Source organism: Lycium ferocissimum, chromosome 1, assembly GCF_029784015.1.
Source record: "Lycium ferocissimum isolate CSIRO_LF1 chromosome 1, AGI_CSIRO_Lferr_CH_V1, whole genome shotgun sequence".
Lineage (NCBI taxonomy): Eukaryota > Viridiplantae > Streptophyta > Magnoliopsida > Solanales > Solanaceae > Lycium > Lycium ferocissimum.
The window spans coordinates 3386122-3407693 of NC_081342.1; the positions used below are offsets into that span (position 1 = coordinate 3386122).

Here is a 21572-nt window from a genome sequence, read left to right on the forward strand (position 1 = left end):
TTTTTTAATCCAAGACCAAGACTATCTATTGTGAAGAAAAAAAGTCTTGTGTGATGGATATTCAACAACACCAAGCGTTTATCATTAACTTTTGTTTTAAAAACAACATTTTTTCAAAAACAAGGTAAATTTTTCTTCTTCTTTTGAAAAGAAAACAATTAAAAGTATACTATTGTGAAGAAAAAAAGTCTTGTGTGTTTGGATTAGTTCTTTCTCTATTTTTTTTTTTTTAAGATCACTTTTATTAGTTTTTGAGAAAAAAACGGTGTCATTCCAATGTAGTTTGATTTATTTATTTTGATTGACTATGTTTTGCAAGATCGTTTCAAAAACAATTTGAGATAAAAGTTGTGAGTAATATATCGGATAACTTTTTAAAATATTAACATTTTTGATACTTTTGGAGGTTTGGTATTAACTAATTACCTTTAGAGTTTTTGGTTAATATTTCAAAAGTTGTAAACGATCAAAAAGTTATCGGATATATAACTCTAAAGTTAATATTACTATGTGACGGAATTTGGTTTATTTTGGTTTCAGAAAACGTTTTATTTTGACTTCCGAAATGTAAGATCTAGCTGTTAATCAAAATGCCACTGGTTTTGATCTAATTTGAATAATTATTTATAGCAAATGGCTGTTAAATATAAGACCTAAGTTTTGATTTCACACATGCCGTGGCCGACAGCCGACTAAAAAATTGGTATAGCTGTAATTGCCCCCACATTTCATTGGAGCCAATAACATACCTCCTTTTTTTTTTTTTTTTTTTGGTTAATCATACAATCTAATTAAAAGAACTACTATTTGTAGTCATAAACTATAATTTACTATAGTTAGGTATGTAAATGTTTATTTGAAAGACATGTCATGTGTTTAGACGTCATTTGGTCGGATAAACTGAGAGTCTCGGTATAAAATTTCGAATTATTTATCTCATATTTGGTTGTCATTTTCATCCCTTTATAACTAATTCTTGTGCAATTTATACTCTAATTTTTAACTAATATACTAATCTCTACACAACAATCTTTTTCATCATAATCGTTGTATAAAATATTTGAGAACCACCCTCAGGTGTCATTGATTCGTGACCAAAGTTACAACAGAGACCATATATAATGCAAAAATCACAACAATATGCAGATTTAAAAAAAAAAAAAAACCTTTGGGTTATTTAGTACATCTTTTTTCTTTTGCGAATGCTTAGCTAGTTTATTGCCTTCAGAATCAAATATACGATGTGTAAAATAAATTTCTTTAAATTGTACCTTTATTTTTAAAGTAAAACTAAAAAAATTAAATCAATACAAATTATCTGTTCTTTTAGGTGCTCTACCACTGTAAAGCTAATTTCTATACAAAATATTCTATATTGAATCCGACTATCCAAATTATTCCATATGCTGAATCCAATATAAATAACATCAGATGCAATACAAATAATACCGAATTTTATACAAAAAATATTTTCTAATCCCAAATAATCATATAGACATTAAGGAGGAAAATAGAATTGTAGTGGTGGTCAAAATATGTGCGTCCGCATGCACGCATAAATTAATTAAATAGCATAAAATAAGCATAGAGAGGTCTAAAATGGATGGCCATGCACCGTCAAAGACTTTTTGGCCTATTTTTATTCAATTTTCATGGCCCCAAATGCTCATCACAATAGGTCCTACTTGTCTATTTTATAAAAAAAAAAAAACATAAAAAAAATTGAGACATAGATTAAAGTTGGTCCCAACACTAATAAAAAAGAACAGTTTGGTATAAGAAGCATTTCGTATTCATATAACATCGAAAAAGATGGCTCCTTCATCGTGTGTTCACTTTCGGAAAAGGATAACATTGTAAGAGAGAATGATGGCGATATGAATATTAGCCCAAAAATTAAATTGATTCTACTAGTAATTATTGAGAATTTGAGATTATGAAAATTGAGAAAAAAACCTTTTTGTCTTTTTATTTGTCAAAATCAAGGAAATAATTTAAAATTTCAAAAAGTCTTTTTAATTGATGAAAAGTATTTTTTTTTTTGTTAATTCTCCGACAATTCCTTCTCCTTCTCATTATATCGAGAGAGAAAAAGATTATTGAAAATTATAATTTTGTGTTTGGGCATATGATCAGATGGGAGGGATATATTAAAAGAGTATAGGGACTTCCTAACAAACAAATGAAGTTTGTTTTATCAAGATCTCAACTTGTATTCTAGAACTTTTAGGTAACTAATTAATTATTCCTCGTGTCGAATTACAAAATGGTTATTTTTGTGAATAAAAAAAGTTGTACCGTACGTAGCTTGAAGTCATTTTTAATTAGTCGCAATTTTTAACAATGAGTTTCATGTGTAAGAGATATTATTTATCTCAAAGTTTAATTATTAATCTAGTTGATCCGGTCAATTGGTTAATTTATTTAAGAGCTAATTTTCATCGAGAAGAAATTGGTAACTAGCATTAACCAAATCGGTTCAATGCATGTGCAACTTTTCAATGTAAAGAAGTTCAATGAGGAATCAACAAAATTTAAATACATACATAATAAGAAATGTGTATCATTTTAAAAATAAAATAGTTGGTGAACCCTTGAAGATTTTGTCTTAGCCAATGCCATAAATTTAACTAATACGTAGTTGCTTCAAATGCGATTAAACATTTTTGTATTAATAGTATTTGAAGAGGGACGGAGCTACAATATTGCATATAAATTGTGGACGAATTCAGTAACTTTTACTTAGATGTTATATTTATGTTAAATATGTAAGTATATAATTGCGAATCCAAAAACTAAAACAAAAAACAAAAAAAATACCTCCTGTTGGAAAATATTATACCAAAAACACAGAAATTATATGAAGAAGAATACAAACATGAAGTTTGACAATATGAATAACGAACGGAGGATTGGATTAAACACGTGCAACGTCTTAAAAACTTTGTTAAAAGCGATATTTGCCCTCCTCTCCGTGCGAGATTCTTTATAGGATTGTACGCAAATAGTTTGAGTGGAAATGACAAGTCTTTTGGAAATCTGTACTGAGCAAATAGTGAAAAAATCTGTCTTAGAAAATGAAGAAATTTTCTGGTTTTGAAGTGCAGGATTTTGTTGTAGAAGAAAAAAGTTTTGTCTGAGAAGAAAGAAAAAAGTTATGTTGAATTAAAAGTAGTTGGGTTTAAATAGAATTGGTGGTAACCCAAGAATAAAAGGACACACCCTTTCATTTAAAAGACATCTTTTCTTATAAAACAATTTAATATTAATTTATATTTAAATAAAATTTCAACACTTCTTGCGCGACCTATTATTGTAGAATATATACCTCTGTCACCACATTATTGCTTGGGCGTTTAAAACATTTATTCTCTAGCTAGGCATTTTCCTAACTTTGAATATGTGATTAATGAGCAAGATTTAAACGTAATGAGTGTTAGTTCTATCCTTAATGGTGCTAATTGAGCTTAAAAAAGGGTAATAACTTGGTCATTTTCTTTTTTGCAAATGCATTATAAATTCATCTTCTCTATTCATGGATTTTAATTTTAACGTAATAAATAAACTGGCAAAGATTGTGAGTAGTTTTCTAAAATTAAAGACACATGATTGAGAGGGACGCTTCAAGGCGTGAAGCATACACAACATGCAAGAAGAGCAAACTAAGATGTAAAAAGTATATGGATCAAATGATTTACCAATCGGTTCATTAGTTTCATAAACTTTAGTCTTCAAAAGGAACATTTTAAATCTTCCTCGTTGAAGTTTAAGACTATTTTTGTCTTTTTTTTAAATTTATTTTTTATTTTTTATAATATGATCAATTCAATAAAGAATTAAGTGGTAACTTGGTAAGGACCAATCTAGTTTATATTATATTAAAAGTGTGAAGGGCCTTAAAAATATTGATTGAACATTTTGCCCTTCATTAAATGACTTCGTAATAGACAAAATATTAATTTACTAATTTCTTACATATATTATAACTAAACACTAATAATATATATTTTCCTTACAAAATAAAAACTGCAATATAAAGCTGCCTTATTTTTAGCAAAAGAAAACTACCCTAAATAATAAAAACCTCTTTCTTCCTCCGTAGTATTGATAATTATTAGAGTCCTCAATTAACGCACAATTCTACCTTATACTTAGGACTTCAATTAAATGTGTAGTAATACATCTGGTCATTTTTTACAGTTGGAAAAGTTTTTAACACACAATTCTACCTTATATATAGGACAACATTGTTATTTACTATTTTTCTCAAATTAATATACATAAACATTAATAATAGATAATTCCTTTTAAAATAAAAACTGCAATAAAACCTGTGTTATTTTTGGCAAAAAATTAAGAATGCTAAACCCAAAGAGAATCCTAAAACCTAAATAAATAAAGTCGTATCCAACCAAAAAAAAAAAAAAAGATGGATGTTGAAAACCAATCAAGCTATTTGTTGGATGACTTTCAGTCTGGATCTTCTCCTTCTGTATGTAAGTATTGATTTATCATAAACATATAGTGAAATTTATAAGAAAGTGTTTTTTTTTTTGTAGTAAATATACATGCATGTATTACTATAAAGAATTAAATATCTACATGTTAGTCTCTGCTGACCAAAAGGTAATTGAAGTTTACACAATCGCAAAGGCTTTTGGATTTTCAATGAGTATGAGTTTGTATTGCAAAAGTTAGAATAAACGACTCACTAGATCGTTTTTTATTCTTGCGTATGTCTTAGAAGGAAAAACCATATGGTGTGTGAACTAAATTGTGGGTTGATCAAAATTGTGTTGGTTTGCAGGTATATTAAGAGGCAGATTCTGAATTAAGTTTTATAAGTTCAGCATTTAAGGTACTTCGTATTGAAGTACTCATTATATTTTTAAAGTTGTGGTTTCATATTTACTACTATTATTTATTGTACTTTTAGTGAATTTTAACACATACATTTATGCTCGCATTAAAAAGTCTTGAATTCAAATTAATCGATAATGATAGCTTGCATCCTCCCCATGGTACATATCTATTTAATAATTACTTTTTTACAAAGAAAAATAACGTGTTAAAAGCTATAAAAGTTAATATGTTTCAAACTTGAGTTGCAGTTCGACAAGGAAGACCATACGGTGTGTGACTAAATTGTGGGTCGATCAAAGTTGTGTTGATTTGCAGGTATATTAAGAGGTAGATCCAAGATTTAGTTTTATGAGTTCAACATTTAAGGTACTTAAGATTGAAGTACTCCTTATTATTTTTTAAAGTTGTGGGTTCATATTTACTATTATTTGTTATATTTTTAGAGAATTTTAACATAGCTATTTATGCTCCGCATTGAGAGTACTGGTCAAATTAACCCGATAACAATAAGCTTGCATCCTTCCCGAGGTACATCTAACAACAATAACAACATATAATCTGCAAGTGAGGTGCGGGAGGTTAGTGTATGTAGACCTTACTCCTCCTACCTTTCCGAAAAGGCCTACCAAGATAAAGCGTGACAAAAAGGTCGACAATAATTTATGAAAGCAAACAACCAATGCAAAATACTATATATAAACGGCCTAATGCAAGTTTCAACTTTCCCCAAGGTACATATAGTTAATAATTATTCTTTTACAACTAAAAATAACGTGTTAAAAGCTATAAATGTAACATATGTTTCAACTTTTGGGTTACCAAATTTTGCTTTATTTTAATTTTTATGTCTATGCTATAAATTTATACTGTATCATTCTTGAAACATAGCACAAGAACCGTGAAATTTGAAGGCTCCTGATGTATTTGATTAACACTTTTGTTTGATTATTTTATATTTTTATTCTTCCCAAATCAATCATATAATGAAATTATACTCCCAGAAAATATAGTTATAGTCGAGTTGATGTCCTTTTACCAATTTGCTTATCGTAACTTGAAGATGTATCTAATAAAAACAAATACATCTATCAACAACTGAAACTTGTACTTTCCGTATGTTTTGATTTTACATATATGTTAGATAAATATTTTTAAGCTATGTATTCATTATCTTTATGTATAACTTTTACAATTGTTGCAGGGACTACACATGCAAGGCAATATCTCTTGTGATGATTGACTGAAAATAACGTGCAAAGATTTTTAGTAGTATAATAATTAATAACTTCTTATATATAAATGACGTCCTAAGTTAACTATGTACACTTAATAACAGTATTTCTATTTGTTCAAGGAGACATTAATAAATAGAATTCTTAAGTTTGGTTTTTCTTTTAAGCACCGGTCAAAATAATTTTATTGTTTTATGAAGAAGGTAAAGCCGAAAATGAAATTCATCTTCATCCTTTTTGTTATAGTTAATTTGTTACAAGTAGTTGTATTAACATCTAAAGTAAAAATAAATAATATATATATATATATATATATATTATTTATTTATAATAATATATATATACATGGACTACTTTAAGAACCGATATATATATATATATATATATATATATATATCTCTTAAAGTAGTCCATGTTTTTAACTATCTACGGTTCTTAATCCATTATGACCACCTAAAAATTAACATTACTACAATTAATTTTAACAACCAATTTTGAAATATTGCAAGAGAAAAAGATGAAAAATAATGAAAAACATAAATATAATATACAACTCACAATAGTTAGAAAATAGCATAAAACAATGTTATGTATACTATTATAAATTATAAAAGCACAAAAACTGTGTAATTATAAAGGTTCTTGGTATAGTTCAAATTAATTATGTTATTGTATGACTCTTTTAAATTTTAAATCCTATTAAAAAGGAGATAAAATGTCACTAGAATCTTTAAAAATTAAATCTCATTGAGCACTTTGTTTATTATAATGTACAGTATTAATACTTTATAAATTTTATGCTTAGATTATCAGAATAAATTGAGACGATGGAGTATAATATATTCTCTATCTTATTCGTACTTCTTGTTATTTGACAAATATTTGAAAAATCATGTTGAAAGAATTTGTGTTGGTTCTTTGTTTTTAGTATTAAGTTACACAAATAATGGAATAGTAATTTTCATAAGGCATATTCCCGTAGAAGTCCTTTGGCATAATAAGGCATATGAGGACAATTCGTCGTTAATCCTGTACCAACGGATTAGTGATGAATTATGTAATTTAGCGATGATTAATGGACGAAGTTCGTAGCTCGTCTAAATTTTTTCCATAGTGTTTATTATCAAATGAAGTACGTTGCTTTGGTGTGTATGCGTTACAAAAAACTAGTTTAAATAAAAAGAATGTCCCAAGAGTACAAAAACATGGAGTGATATATTATTATAAATTTTTCTTTAAACACACACACATATTCTATAAAATAATTTTTAAATAAGCATATATAAATCGGTTTGGTTCGGTTATTTCCTACTTAAAACCAAAATCAAATCAAATATAATTGGTTTTTAAAATTAAAAACCAAACCAAATAAATGTCGGTTTTTTTCCGATTCGATTTTTCAATTTTCCCCTATTTTTACCCTTTATCCTTATTTTTCCGAAACAATGAAAACACAATCCAAAGAAGTTACTACTACTGTAACTCATTCTGTCCTTTTTTTTTTTTTTTTTTTTTTTTCTGATAAAAGAACAAGACCTTTCCTTAATCCAAAGAAGTAATTTTACGCACACAGCAAAGCCATCACATAATCAAGAAACATCTCTCTCAAGTCTCATATCACTATCCTATATACTATTAAAAATTCTAAAATTCATCTCTCTCTCTCTCTCTTTCCTTTTTCTGCAATCATCTTTTCTCTCTCTAACAAAAAGTAAAATAGAGAGAACCCCATATCACACACTACATGACAACAATCCCTCCTAAAAAAAAACTAAACAATCCCTCCTAAAAAAAACAAACTGGTCATTATATTATCAAAATACACTTGGCAACTGTTTGATACAGTTGCACAACTCCTGTTTTACAGGTGTTGGATCCTCTCAATACTCAACACCTTTAATCCAGTTAAAAGAACAAAAAAAAAAAAAAAAAAAAAGAACAGAGGGGTATACAAAAAGAATACAATAAACCCAAAAAGAAAAAACCCCACTAAAAATTCTTTGATTATTTCTTTCATAGTTTCCCATAATTTAACATTTTGGGTAATACCCAAAAATCCCATCTTTTGTAATTTTGGCTCTGTTTGAGATTTGGGATCAAACTGAATTTGATCAAAGTTTTGTACTGTAGTTGAAGTGGATTGCTTATTTGTTGGAATTTTGGTTTTTTTTTTTTTTTTTTTTTTTTTTTTTTTGGTTTAAGGCACTGTTTGGTGTTCTGTTGAAGAGACAATAGATTTTAGTGTTTTGTGTGTATGGGAATTTGGTAAATGGTATTGAGGGTCTTTTGATTGGAAAAAGATTGGATTTTTAGTAGTTGAAGAGAAGTTTGGTGGATTGCTTATTTGTTGGGATTTTGGGTTTTTGTTTTTTTTGGCTTAAGGCACTGTTTGGTGTTCTGGTTGAAGATACCAGAGAGATTTTAGTGTTTTGTGTGTATGGGAATTTGGTGAATGATTTTGAGGGTCTTTTGATTGGAGAAAGATTGGATTTTTAGTGATTTAAGGAGTGGTGGGAGGTTTATAGAGTTTGAATAAAAATGGTTAGTGGAACTTTGTTTCATTATAGAAAGAACTCATGGCCACCTGAGGAGTATATTACTAAAGCAACTTTGCAATTGGTAAGTTCTTTTTAGTTTTGTTATCTAACTACTTGACAAAGTTTTGTTGTTTTGTGCCATGGTAAATTATGGGGCCAGTTGAATGTAATTGTAAATATATTCTGAACTTAAAACAAAAATCATACTTCACCATGACAAGGAAAATGTTGTTAAGGATGTTTAAAGTTGTAATGAAGTGTATTTATCTTTCTAATGTTGGTCCTGCAAGCATAACTCCATTTTTTCTCTTCTTTAGTTTCTGTTGTTTCTTTTTTTTTTTGGATGGGGTGTTGGGGTTGGTATTTTGTTGATAACTGTGGTGCCCAGGCCAGCTAGCTACACTTACCGGTAAATTTGTCCACAAAGGACTGGACAAATGGAAAGAAATCACCTATTTTTGACTCCACTAGGATTTTCACTTTTGTGATGTTCAATTCTTGTATAGTTTTAATGATCTTTCTTGTGTTTTGCTTGCTGCAGTTTGATTTTGATAGTGCTGCACCACCATCTCAAGCTTGGAGAAGGAAACTAGACAGCCGATGTAGCAAGTTAAAAGAATTTAGTGTCACATTCACGGAGGCGATAAAAATGGTGTGCGCGCAAGTCTTTTTTAGGTTTTTAGGACTATTGTCAGATAGGAAATTCTCCTGGATTTTGACTTGTTGCTTTGCCTTGTAATCTTTGTTTGTTTTTTCATTTTTTTAGGTTCGGCTTGGTATACGTCTATGGTCATATGTAAGGGAAGAAGCATCCTATGGAAGGGTAACTTTCTCAATCTCATTCGCTATATGGTAACCGCAAGAATAATTTCATGCTTAGAGTGAGTCTTACCATTCTCTTATATCTACAGAGAGCTCCAATTGATCCATTTACAAGAGAACGCTGCAAACCATCAGCATCTCAGGGTGTTCCACTTGGAGGGATGGGGTAAGTGTATAGAGTATATACTAGTGAAAAAGTGTTCTTCTGCCACATTAGAATTCTTTTATTAATAATCTGATGAGATATTAAACTTATAACATAACAGGAGTGGCAGCATATCCAGAGGCTTTAGAGGCGAGTTCAGGCACTTTCAGATTCTTCCTGGAACATGTGAGACTTCTCCAATCATGGCCAATCAGTTCTCAGTAATGCTCTTTCCTTCAACTCTATATTCTTTCAGTTTATATCTTTATTTGGATATTTTTGATGCTGTTTTGTGCTTTAATGTATGAGCTAGAGTCATGCCACTTTTATCTTCTTCTTCTTTTCGTAGTAAACAATCAGAAACTGTGGATATGAAATGAAGCATACTGATCATGAACAGAAAATGTCCCTTCTTCATAAGTTCTATACATATGCATAAGCATACGTATATCATGTTTTAGCCCTACTGCCCTAGGGCATTGGTTCAGTAGCAAAGTTATAAACATGGGATGTGTGGATTTCTCGGGTACAGAAAAAATGTATGTAATGGATTATAAAAGTAACACTTCCTAAAGTGCATTCTTTTGGAAGCAATTTCTAACTCTTTTCATGGTAGTCTTGAAAGTTAATATTAATATTTTCCGTCACCCAAAATAGCGTACTTTATTAGAAAAATCAGCCAAGAAAAGAGAATAAATGGGTTATCTGATGATAATACAATGGAAAAGGGTCAGAAATGCCCTTAATGTATTAGAAATGGCATAAAAATGTCCTCCTTTTGCCTGTTGGATCCCAATTGCCATTAACTTTAGTTTTAGGATTAAAAATGCCCCTCCTGTAAAGGAATTATGACATGACATTGGTGGGTCTTTTGATTAAACAAGTGGTATTCATTTAGGATTCTGTTGCGGATTTGTAAGATGGGGCGAGCAAATCTAGTTGGTTTTCTAGTATATGCATTTGGTAGAGTTAACAGTTTGTGTATCATGATATGCCGTCAAGCATCTCAAAAGAAAAAAAATTACTTGAAGCAGTTAGTTATAGCAAGGCTTGTGATTTGTTGCTTGGGAAGATTCAAGAGTGTTCTTGTCTTGGATGTGTATTAAAGCTCTTAATTTATCATGATTTTTTTTTTCTTGAATATATGATGGTAATGCTTAATTTATCATGTTTCTTCTTTAATTATGCAGATTTTCATATCCCGGGATGGAGGAAACAAAAAGTACGCATCCGTTTTATCTCCAGGAGAACATGAAGGGCTAGGGTAAGGAACTAAGTTTCTGGGGACTAATTGCTACTTCGCCAAGTCATAGTAGATTTCTTCTGTCGAAATTAGAGAAAGTTTAAACAGCTGCTGGGCAGCCAATTTGCGGAAATCTGTCCCAAAGATAGAAAAAGAAAAAAAAGTCCCTTGATGCCATACTGTTACTACTCTTCTCATACACAATTTATTCGAAATGGCAGTAAGCTTATGTTAAGTTCCAGTGGCTTTTGTGCTAATGCGTACAGGAGTTGTGAATAGAATTTGTTTATGATGAAGTAAATGAGCTTCCTCTTGTTAAACTCATTCTGAAACACCCTGACCTGATACCTGAATCTCATTTACATTTCAAGAGATAGTAGAAAAAGAGGAAAAGGTAAAATGTGAATATTCTTATGTCTATGTGGGGTTCATCTTACAGGAAGGCTAGTGATCATGGTATATCATCATGGGGCTGGAATCTGAGTGGACAGCATTCTACATATCATGCACTCTTTCCTCGGGCTTGGACAGTATATGATGGTACTGTGCTTATTATCTAGAGTATTTATTTATCTGATATGTTGACCGAGTTTCTATAGATCATTGATTTTCCTTTCATATCCAGGTGAACCAGACCCAGAACTGAAAGTTTCTTGCCGGCAAATATCACCGTTCATCCCACATGACTACCGCGAGAGCAGTCTTCCTACATCAGTTTTTGTTTACACCGTATGCATACTTTAAATTTTGCTATATAACCTTTCAGATGCTGCTTTACTTTGATCTAATGAAGTAACTGTCATTTAGTGTCTTACGAAAAAATTTCGTTCTTTTTTTTGAGAAAAATGTCATTCTTACGATGCATGACTTCCCTCTTCCCTATAATATCATACATCTATTTCATGATCTCAAAGTGAGACACAATTGTAATGGATGCTAAATGTAACTATGCAGCACGAGCTATCATCTATAAAGATGATGTCTTGTGGTGGAATCAAAGGTCCTGTTAATAGTTCATGTGGACCAATATTTTCATAAATGCTATCTTCAATGCACAGATTCATAAATGCCATTATCATTCGTTTTTTTGTGTTCGTTATTCATCATAAACTGTTTCTCTTGCAAGAAACTCAATTGTGTTATTTACGGAATAGTAAACATATGTATCTCCCGTTTATGGACATTTTTAGATCCATAAAATTTAACATGCCAACATGCTCAACTCCAATGAAAAAGTCGGAAGTCATATGGAAATTAATGAAGTGATATTATAAGCATTAAATTTGATCCAAGGGACATTGACTGCTCCTCTTCTGTGCTTATTAGCGTCTTTCTTTTGTTTCTTTGGTAGTTGGCGAACACTGGGAAGGAAAGGGCACAAGTCAGCCTTCTTTTTACATGGGCGGTAAGTGGGTCCACTCTTCTGGTTGTTGCTATTGTGTCCGCCTCAGTAATAGACTACGGGATTATTCAAATATTCAGTCACAATTATTTGGTTTGTACAGAATTCAATTGGAGGCGTCTCACACCTATCAGGAGATCATGTGAACGAACCATTTATGTGAGTATTTATCATTCAATCTCTCAACTATCTTCCATATACTTGTGGTTTCGCAATTGAGTTCCAACCCTTCTTTATCTTCCTTTTGACAGAAGTGAAGATGGAGTCTCTGGCGTACTCCTACATCACAAGCAAGTCATCAAACCTTATTAGCTAGATATGACGGTTGGTTTGCATATGTTCCTTGGTATTTTCAGTTTTGTAGTTGGTGAAAGTCAAGGAAAGGTTATGACTGGAGAAGTGAAAAAAGAAAATTGTTGATCTCTAAGTGGTCAAAAGTTATAAACAACTTCAAAGGATATGCTTTCCTCTTGAATACTGTCGATTTGAGTAGTCAATCAAACAATAGATCTAGGATTAGGTTGGATAATAATGTTTCATAGCACAATCAAAGTATCTTAATATATCTGGGCTCTTTAAGGCTCTACTGTTCCCTTCTCTACTAAAGAGCTGCTGTTAAAACAATAATGGACAGGCCTAAATCTCTCAGTCATTATAGAATAATCAGCCATCACTCTCTTTTTGTGTATAAACTTTTGACCGTTGAAGAATACATATTGGTATTGAATTAGACAATTTTCCTCTGATTTAACCATGCTAGGGACTTCAAAAAATTTCTTATTCGAACATTTACTTTAATGAAAGAGTCACCCACTGTGAGGCTTGAAGCACGTGACTTGAGCTCAAAGTGGCAAGTGGATGTCTGTGTACAGTATTATTCAACTAATCCATGTGCCAGACTGAACTCTGAGTAGAGCAAAAGGTTAAGAGGATAATTTTATATTTTGTTTCTGGTTTAAGCAAGCTACTGCTTTGATATTACACATTACCGTACTAGTGTGATTTGCTGGCTTTCTCCTGTCGATGTTCGGGAGTTGCTTTTAGATGGGGAGAATTTAAAATTCTAACATGACCTCTGAGGTGACCCTCTTGGTAAAAACGGCTTTTATTCCATGCATCGTGGTTGAGGTTTCATTTTCTCTTCTGTGGGCCCAGATCTATGATGTGAAATTTTGAGTGTCATGCTGACAGATATGTTGTTGGCTGGACTACAGGACAAAAGAAAACCCTCCTGTTACTTTCGCTGTAGCTGCATGCGAAACTCAGAATGTCAGCGTTACTGTTTTACCCTGTTTCGGCCTGACCGAGGGAAGCTGTGTAACAGCAAAGGATATGTGGGGTAAAATGGCGCAGGTAATGATTTAAGCTATGTTGTGATAGCTAAGACTTTTCGGTGCATCAGTCCATATGGGTTAAAAATTCTATAACAGGAGTTCCTGTTTGGCATTAATACATATGTTTCTCATGGTTGCCTAATCTTTTTTAAGGATGGGCACTTTGATCGAGAGAACTTCAGCAAAGGACGAAGCATCCCATCATCACCTGGGGAGACACATTGTGCTGCTGTTTCTGCCTCTGCATGGGTTGAACCACATGGAAAATGTACCGTGGCATTCGCTGTTGCTTGGTCATCTCCTCAAGTCAAATTCATGAAAGGAAAGTCGTACCATAGGTAATAACTCATGAATGGATTACTCTTCTTGAATGTTAGACGTAGACTCGATTGTGGTCCCATATTGTTAAAATTGGGTTTTTTGTGACTAATGTAATTTTACCTTTTGTCTGAGAACAGGATTATTTTGAGTATAAATGTGTTCAGTCACAATGTTTACCTGTTAGCTGTTACCTTATCCTCAAAAATGTAAAAAACATAAGGAGGTAAATAGGCAACAAAAAAGGAATCTCCATCATTATCAAATGAGGAGTTTGTTCCTTCTAAAAATTATATCAGGAGTTTGTCATATTTTAGAATCACGCTTGTCAAGCTATCATATTTTATAGTCAAGTTTGTCAAGATATTAATTTTTCCTCGAAGTCCTATCTGTTAGAGGATGCTTGTCTTATTCTTTTTCTTTCTTGTCTTATTCTTTTTCTTTCTTTTATTTTCCTTCTCCCGGGTGTGGGGGTTCGCTACAGGCGGTACACAAGGTTTTATGGAACCTCAGAAAGGGCTGCTGTAGATTTGGTTCATCATTCATTGACAAGTGAGTGCCTTCTGTTCTTCTTAGGCTCTTGTTTGATTTCTTATTTTGCTTACTTATTGTTGGCATTACTATCTTTTACATTGATCAGATTATAAGCTGTGGGAAGAAGAAATCGAGAAATGGCAAAATCCTATCCTTAATGATGATAAGCTACCAGAATGGTAAGTTCGATAGAGTTGTTGCAATTGTTGAAATAGCATTATGCCGTTTTTGCGTTAGTTTCCTTTACGAGCAGAAGCATAATATGAGAAAGGATTAACATGTAAAACTTAGCAATAAGATCTGATCGACTTACCCACACTGCATACATCCAGTTACATATTGTGTTTACTACCAAGATTTTGGCACATTTGCTTTCTGTGTTCCTACTTGTCGAAGATTCAAATAATTCCACAAATCAGCCATCCATTTGAAACAACTATATTTTGCGTAATTAAAGTAGTCCAACAAGATTCCACGATCACATACAAACTAGAGAATGAGTTGTTCATCAGTGTTATCTTGAAGTCAGACACAGTACGTGAAGGGAGATTCGAAAAATATATGCTAGAGTGCATTATGGTGACAATTTTTGTCTTTCCTTTCGATACATGCCATTTGTGTGGTTAGACATGGAATGGGACAGATGAAACATGTTAGGGGAGAATCTGTTACCTTTTTTTTTTTCTTCTTATTTTTTTCTGAATGATATCAATTTTGACTTTAGTTGTTTTGACAAGTTACATTTATATTTAAATTGCTATTGCTTGTACTGCTCTTTTGCCTCTTGGAATCCATGCTGACTTAGCGAAAGATAGGGCTCAGTGGAGGAAAAAGAAATATACAGGCGATAACAATTAGTTGGGAATATGTTTTAGTCATGCTAGTACATTCACTTCAGGTCCCAAGCATGTTAGGACTTCTTTGGCCTTTAGAAAATATATAGGACTTCTTCTAGTACCTGTTATTTTTATTTAGTATAATATTGGTCCGAGATGAGTTTAAACGGAGAAGCATGATTAGTGAGGATTTATATAGCCGACACCAACTTGTTTGGAACTAGGACGTAGTTGTCGTATTACTTTTGTTCTATTCTTTTCTTTCTTCCTTCTAGCTATCAGCAGCTTGTTTAATTTTTGCTGCTATTTACAGAGTTCATGTTTCACTGTTTTGCTTTGAATGTTTTTGAGAGTTGTAGCTGAATATTACTATCGTATACGCTCTGTTCACACTGCATTCGAAATATATAGATATATATATGACGTGTGTGATGCTGAATAGCACAACTCTGAATTTTACAGGTACAAGTTTACGCTGTTTAACGAGCTGTATTTTCTGGTGGCTGGTGGGACAGTATGGATTGGTATTCATTCTTTCATCCATTCTACACTTACTATTGTCTTAAATTCTTGAATGAATCCTAATTGTACGGGCTATATTGAATCTCTCATTTTGCCACTTGAAACACCTATTGGATCTGAATGGATGATTGGGATATACTACCTGTTCAAGATGTTGTTCTCGGAACAAGGAGTGTGTCATTATTCGTCTTAAATCCTGTAAATCACTATATGTTGACTTGATCTTTTCTTTACTCTCACTTTTGTAGACTCTGGAGTTCCTTCTTCAGACTCAGTTAGTACCAGAACCACGAGACCGAGCAACGAAGTCAAAGTAACTAAAGTCAAATCGAATTATAAAAATGGTTTACAAGTGGAGCAGACTGCATATAATGGTTATGAGGAGGGCAACCATCTCTCAAGTTCCGATAAGTTTTCAGGGTCAATTACTGACAGTGATGATGTGGGCAGGTTTCTATACTTGGAAGGTGTAGAATATATTATGTGGTGTACATATGATGTGCACTTCTATGCCTCTTTTGCACTTCTTGCTTTATTTCCTAAAATTGAGCTCAGCATTCAGCGGGAATTTGCCAAAGCTGTCTTATGTGAAGATGGAAGAAAAGTGAAGTTTCTAGCAGAGGGTAATTGGGGAATACGGAAAGCGAGGGGAGCTATTCCTCATGATCTTGGAATGCATGATCCTTGGCACGAAATGAATGCCTATAACATACATGATACTAGTAAATGGAAGGATCTCAATCCGAAATTTGTGCTTCAGGTCTATAGGGACTTTGCTGCAACTGGAGATTTTTCCTTTGCTACAGATGTCTGGCCTTCTGTATGTGCTGCAATTGAGTATATGGATCAATTTGATCGTGACAATGATTGTCTAATTGAAAATGATGGTTTCCCTGATCAAACATATGATACATGGACGGTTCACGGAATAAGTGCTTACTGTGGTGGTTTATGGCTTGCTGCTCTTCAAGCTGCAGCTGCGATGGCCATGCATGTCGGCGACTATGCCTTTGCAGAAAAATGCAAAGGCAAGTTGATAAAAGCCAAGGCAGTATATGAGGAAAAATTATGGAATGGCTCATATTTTAACTATGACAGTGGATCTAGTAGTAACAGTAAGTCAATCCAGGCTGATCAGCTAGCTGGACAGTGGTATATGGCATCTTCTGGCTTGCCTGATCTCTTCGATGGTGTAAAGATCAAGAGTACTCTTCAAAAAATTTATGACTTCAATGTCATGAAAGTTCGTGGAGGCAGAATGGGTGCAGTAAATGGAATGCATCCAAATGGAAAGGTGGATGAGACTTGCATGCAATCTCGTGAGATATGGACAGGTGTCACATATGGTGTGGCTGCCACCATGCTTCATGCTGGTATGACAGAGCAGGCATTCACTACAGCTGAAGGCATATTCACTGCGGGCTGGTCAGAGGATGGCTATGGGTATGTTGCTATATCATTTTTCCTTTTTAGCATTTGGTGAGCTTTGCTTGATTAATAGCTGGAAGATGTGCACGTAAATACTTTGCTACTCCTGTTTATCAACATGACATCAGACTCGAACACCTAAATGTTTGAAGCATAGGGGACACTGCTTTTAAGAAGTGGTTATAATTACTGTACATAATTTGCTTGAAGTATAGCAACAAGAGAACACACTGATTTTGTAGAACATATTTCAGGTTTTGTAATGCATAACAGCAGTAGAATTTGATATATCCATAAAATATCAAGTAGTCCATCACATATACGGGCAAAGCAACTACATTGCGCATGTTGGGGAAATTGTTAGCACTCTCTCTTGTACTTTAGCTATGGAATATACTCTTCTAGTGCATGCACCAAGTCTGGCCATACAATAGAAAGATGTTGAGATCTATGATACCTCTCACCATAAAATTATGTAGAATATGCTATACTAAAAGTGCTTCCTTTAATTGATAGCCTTATATTTAAAAAAGCCAGCAGCTGTGCACCATTGGCCCTCGAGGAATTCTTGAGTAGAAAAAAAAAAAAATTAAAATATGAAGAGACCAATAAGCAAAAAGTACAGCAGAGACCATAACATACAGAGGAAAAACATAAAGCATAGAGGGGACTATAAAGGGAGCGGGTAAAAGGGCGGGCCTATATGGCCTTGAGTTTTGTACTATGGATCTACTGGGATTGAGGCATCTAACTTGCAGCTGATTTCTGGGTTATTCTTTTTAAAAAAGGGAGCAACACTAATAAAGCAGTATACATAAGTAAAGAAATGAACTAGGCAGGAAAGCTGACTTGTAGATGCCCATTCTTCTTCTAGATCAAATGTTGAAGCTGATTTTCCCATCAAATGACTTCTTTTTGTTTTAGAAGTCAAGTTTCCTTGTTTTTCTTGCAATTACATAAAAGCCCAACTTTAAACACTTAAACTAATGTTTTGCCTCCCATGTTCTTCATTGATGTACGATTGGCCCTTTGATAAAAGAATTTGAAAGTTTAAAAACAAATAGGGGCACCGTCAGTCGGTGTGTTAAAATAATGTTTTGCCTCCTGTGTTCTTCATTGATGAATGATTGGCCCTTTGATAAAAGAGTTTGAAAGTTTAAAAACAAATAGGGACACCGTCAATCGGTGTCACACTGGAATCCCAGCATTGGGAGACTGACATAATTCCTCCAACCTGTTCATCGTAAGATATTCGGTATCCATGCTTATATATATAGCCTGTTGTGAGCACGAGAGACAGCAGATATTACTAGAGCATGATCAAAATTAGGCCACATCCTACGTATTGAAAACCATTATTTTCATAATGTCTTTGGTCAAATAAGCTAGAATGTTTATCCAGTGACGAACTGTAGTGTTGAAGATAAAAACGTTTCTTATTTTGATAGTCCATTTTATGGCAGTACAATTTGTTGCTCTTTGCTTTACGTTTCTTGTGTGTCTATATCTTTCCATCTTATCATGCAGATACTCATTTCAAACACCCGAAGGTTGGACCATGGATGGACATTTTCGATCTCTGATATATATGAGGCCTCTCTCAATTTGGGGCATGCAGTGGGCGTTATCGATGCCTAAGACAATCCTTGATGCCCCCAAGGTCAATATAATGGACAGAATCCAAGTGGCCCCCCACACTCCTCAGGAGACAGTTGTCCAGAAAATAGCTGAAAAAGCAAAATGTTTGAACAGTAAAATTTTCAGCTGTTCTTGCTAAGGAGTTTCTTAGGTTTTAACCTTTTTTAAGAAATTCTTTCCCTTTTTCTGACTACGGGAACAACGAAGGTGGCTGTTTGGCAAATCTCTTATCACCGAAGGGCAGTAAAGAAATCTGCAGTACTAGAGTACTTGATAGAGAGATAATGGCGAAAGTTAGTATCACAATTTGTTTTTTGTTTATCGATGAGTTTAACTTTGTAATAGGTCCATCTCTTCTGTGTATATTGCAAGATCAATGTAATATTCTTGGTGCATGGGTACATAGGTGAAACTAAGTTCTTTATAATATTTGGCTGAGACGGGTTTAAATGGAGGCAAGTCATTTGTTCTTATACTTATAGACGTGAATATGTTCTCAAATTTGTGTGGTCTATCTGCAAGTAAATCAGTTTGAATGTGGAACAAATGAAATATATGCTCTTCATAGAGAAATTTTTTGTTCTGAGTTAATTGTCTGACAATTAGATGACAGACTTACAGACCTTCGGATGAGTTTTTTCATCATTTTTTTATTTGAAATTACACAAAAATGCAAGACTAACTAGAAATTAGCTTTTAAACTATGTTCAAGGGTTGAAGCAAAATTAAAACTGTTTTTTTTTTCTTTCCTTTTTCTCTTAACAGCGTAGCAATTATAGGTGAATAATTTATCATATGGTACCTTGATGTTTTTGCTCTCTGCATTGACTGTGTTTTTAGCCGAGGGTCTATCAGAAAAAGTCTCTCTACCGCAAAAAGGTTGAGGTAAGGTCTGCGTACATTCTACCCTCCTCAGACCCGCAAAAACCCCATTTGCGTACATTCTACCCTTATTCCCATTTTGGGATTTCTTGTTGTTGTTGTTGTAGTTTATCATACGCTACAAAAAGTTTACTCCATCTACCTGTCTTTTGTGATTCTGATAGGTGCACTTGGCAGGGTATATTTTTACGATTAAAGAGTACGTATTTCATTTTGCTTGTTGCCTCAAGAAGCTGGAAAAAGAAAATCAAGAGTGTAAGACTTTATTATGTACGAGGGTAGAGCCCTTGATCCTTTCAAGAATGTAATTCTCTTATCCCTACTACCAGCTTCAGTTGGTTTTGCACCTATTTTATAGTATTTGGTTATTTTTAGCAAAGTACAAACGATATATTTGTTGGCGATTTGAGGTTTTGATGGAAGATACTGTTAAGATTATATATCAAGCACACATATGATTAAGTTCAAGCAAAATTGTAAAGATTAGACTGCTCCCCGTCGAGGCAACATAAACTCTTTAATTGGTCTTCCTTTTTTCAGTTAGTAAATTACTTTTTCTTAAGGTATAGTATTAATCAAGTGATACGTGAATTGTTCATGAAACATATTTTTAACTGGATTTAAAATGTGGCCTTAGTAGGAGGGATACTAAGTGGAGGGGTTCATTTGCCTTTAAGTGGTGTGCCATTGGCAAAGTATATAATTTTTCTTTCAATCAACCTTCCATCGGGCCCTATCACTTGAACTAGATTTGTACAAATCATAAAATTGAACGCTCTATCTGGTAAAGTACAGACGGGACGAAACTAGGAAGGGACAAATCATTTGTATGGCTGTTTATTAGCCATGTCCCTTTAATTGTGTAGAATTGTGTAGGGAAAATGACCATATATTTTGCACAAAGTAGCAATCGGATTCAAACATTAACTTCTTCCGTGACAAAAAAGAATTAATTATGGTCCCCCTTCATCACTATTAACATCCAACAGTTTAATGGTTTGGTAGTTGAATTTAAAGTAGACATATAATTGAGTCTTTTTTATGGTACATTCCATCAATGAGTCTTTAATTAGTCAAACAAGAGGAACATGAATTTGGTCTTATTATTGGTTTGGATTAATTTTGAACCCTCCAAATAGTTAGTATTATTTTTAAGTATTTTTCATTTCCATAGTCCATAAAGATTAGCTACACATAACATGTATGAACCTTCCTATATGCATCAAGCATGACGAAAGGGAGTTCGTAATACCAAACCATTTTCGTTTATCTTTTTGGAACAATACAAACATTTGCATATAATATTGTGTAACACTTTTAGTGCATATTTTATTCCAAAACATCACCACCACTCAGCTTTTGTGATGGCTAAGCATAACATGCTTCAATCATAGTCCCAAAAGAAAAAAAAAATTTTGTACCTGTCGAAGTGACATGTTTTGTTCAAATAATTAAGTCCACTTAACTCCATATTTCCTCTAAAAACTCAATATGAGAAGTTCAATAACAACTAATCAACCATAAACTAAACAGATGGAAAGGTTGTACTTTACTACTTCATTACATTTGTGAGAAATTTATTCAAAATACAAAACTACTTGAGAATAGAACACAATAAAGGAAAAGGTGAATACAAAAAATAATCAACTACTCCTGATCATTAATCTGTCCAATCTAAGGTTTTTGCACCCCTCGTAATAAAATTATTAATAGTCTTAATTTTAAAATTAATTATCTGAACTACCCTTTATCCACACCCCCCCCCCCCAACCCCAAAATAACACTCTATTAATAAACTGTTCATGTATTTTTTCTAAAAGATTAATTTTTCGGAAA

The 21572-nt window shown here is 32.9% G+C and overlaps 1 protein-coding gene across 2 annotated transcripts; it reads left to right on the forward strand.

Annotated features, from left to right (window-relative positions):
• The first annotated feature begins 7835 nt into the window (after positions 1 to 7835).
• On the forward strand, positions 7836 to 19329 carry LOC132060244 (uncharacterized). Of its 2 annotated transcripts, none has more exons than XM_059453297.1 (18): positions 7836 to 8714; positions 9174 to 9284; positions 9399 to 9455; positions 9544 to 9620; positions 9721 to 9820; positions 10790 to 10863; positions 11282 to 11382; positions 11468 to 11571; positions 12194 to 12247; positions 12348 to 12403; positions 12499 to 12534; positions 13459 to 13597; positions 13732 to 13916; positions 14381 to 14448; positions 14537 to 14609; positions 15729 to 15790; positions 16037 to 17231; positions 18744 to 19329. In XM_059453297.1, exons 1-18 carry the CDS (start codon positions 8634 to 8636, stop codon positions 18991 to 18993), a joined length of 2823 nt encoding a protein of 940 aa, XP_059309280.1. In that variant the 5' UTR covers positions 7836 to 8633; the 3' UTR covers positions 18994 to 19329. The 2 variants fall into 2 exon arrangements, with proteins under 2 accessions (XP_059309280.1, XP_059309206.1); XM_059453223.1 differs by having other exon boundaries at positions 7838 to 8714; positions 12496 to 12534.
• The last annotated feature ends 2243 nt before the right edge of the window (positions 19330 to 21572 follow it).

Excerpts from the sequence above, each read along its gene's own strand:
- LOC132060244 (XM_059453223.1), top strand. The coding sequence starts at position 8,634 with ATGGTTAGTGGAACTTTGTTTCATTATAGAAAGAACTCATGGCCACCT. Across the intron at positions 9,285-9,398 it reads TCACGGAGGCGATAAAAATG|GTTCGGCTTGGTATACGTCT; the intron begins GTGTGCGCGCAA and ends TCATTTTTTTAG. Across the intron at positions 12,248-12,347 it reads GCCTTCTTTTTACATGGGCG|AATTCAATTGGAGGCGTCTC; the intron begins GTAAGTGGGTCC and ends TGGTTTGTACAG.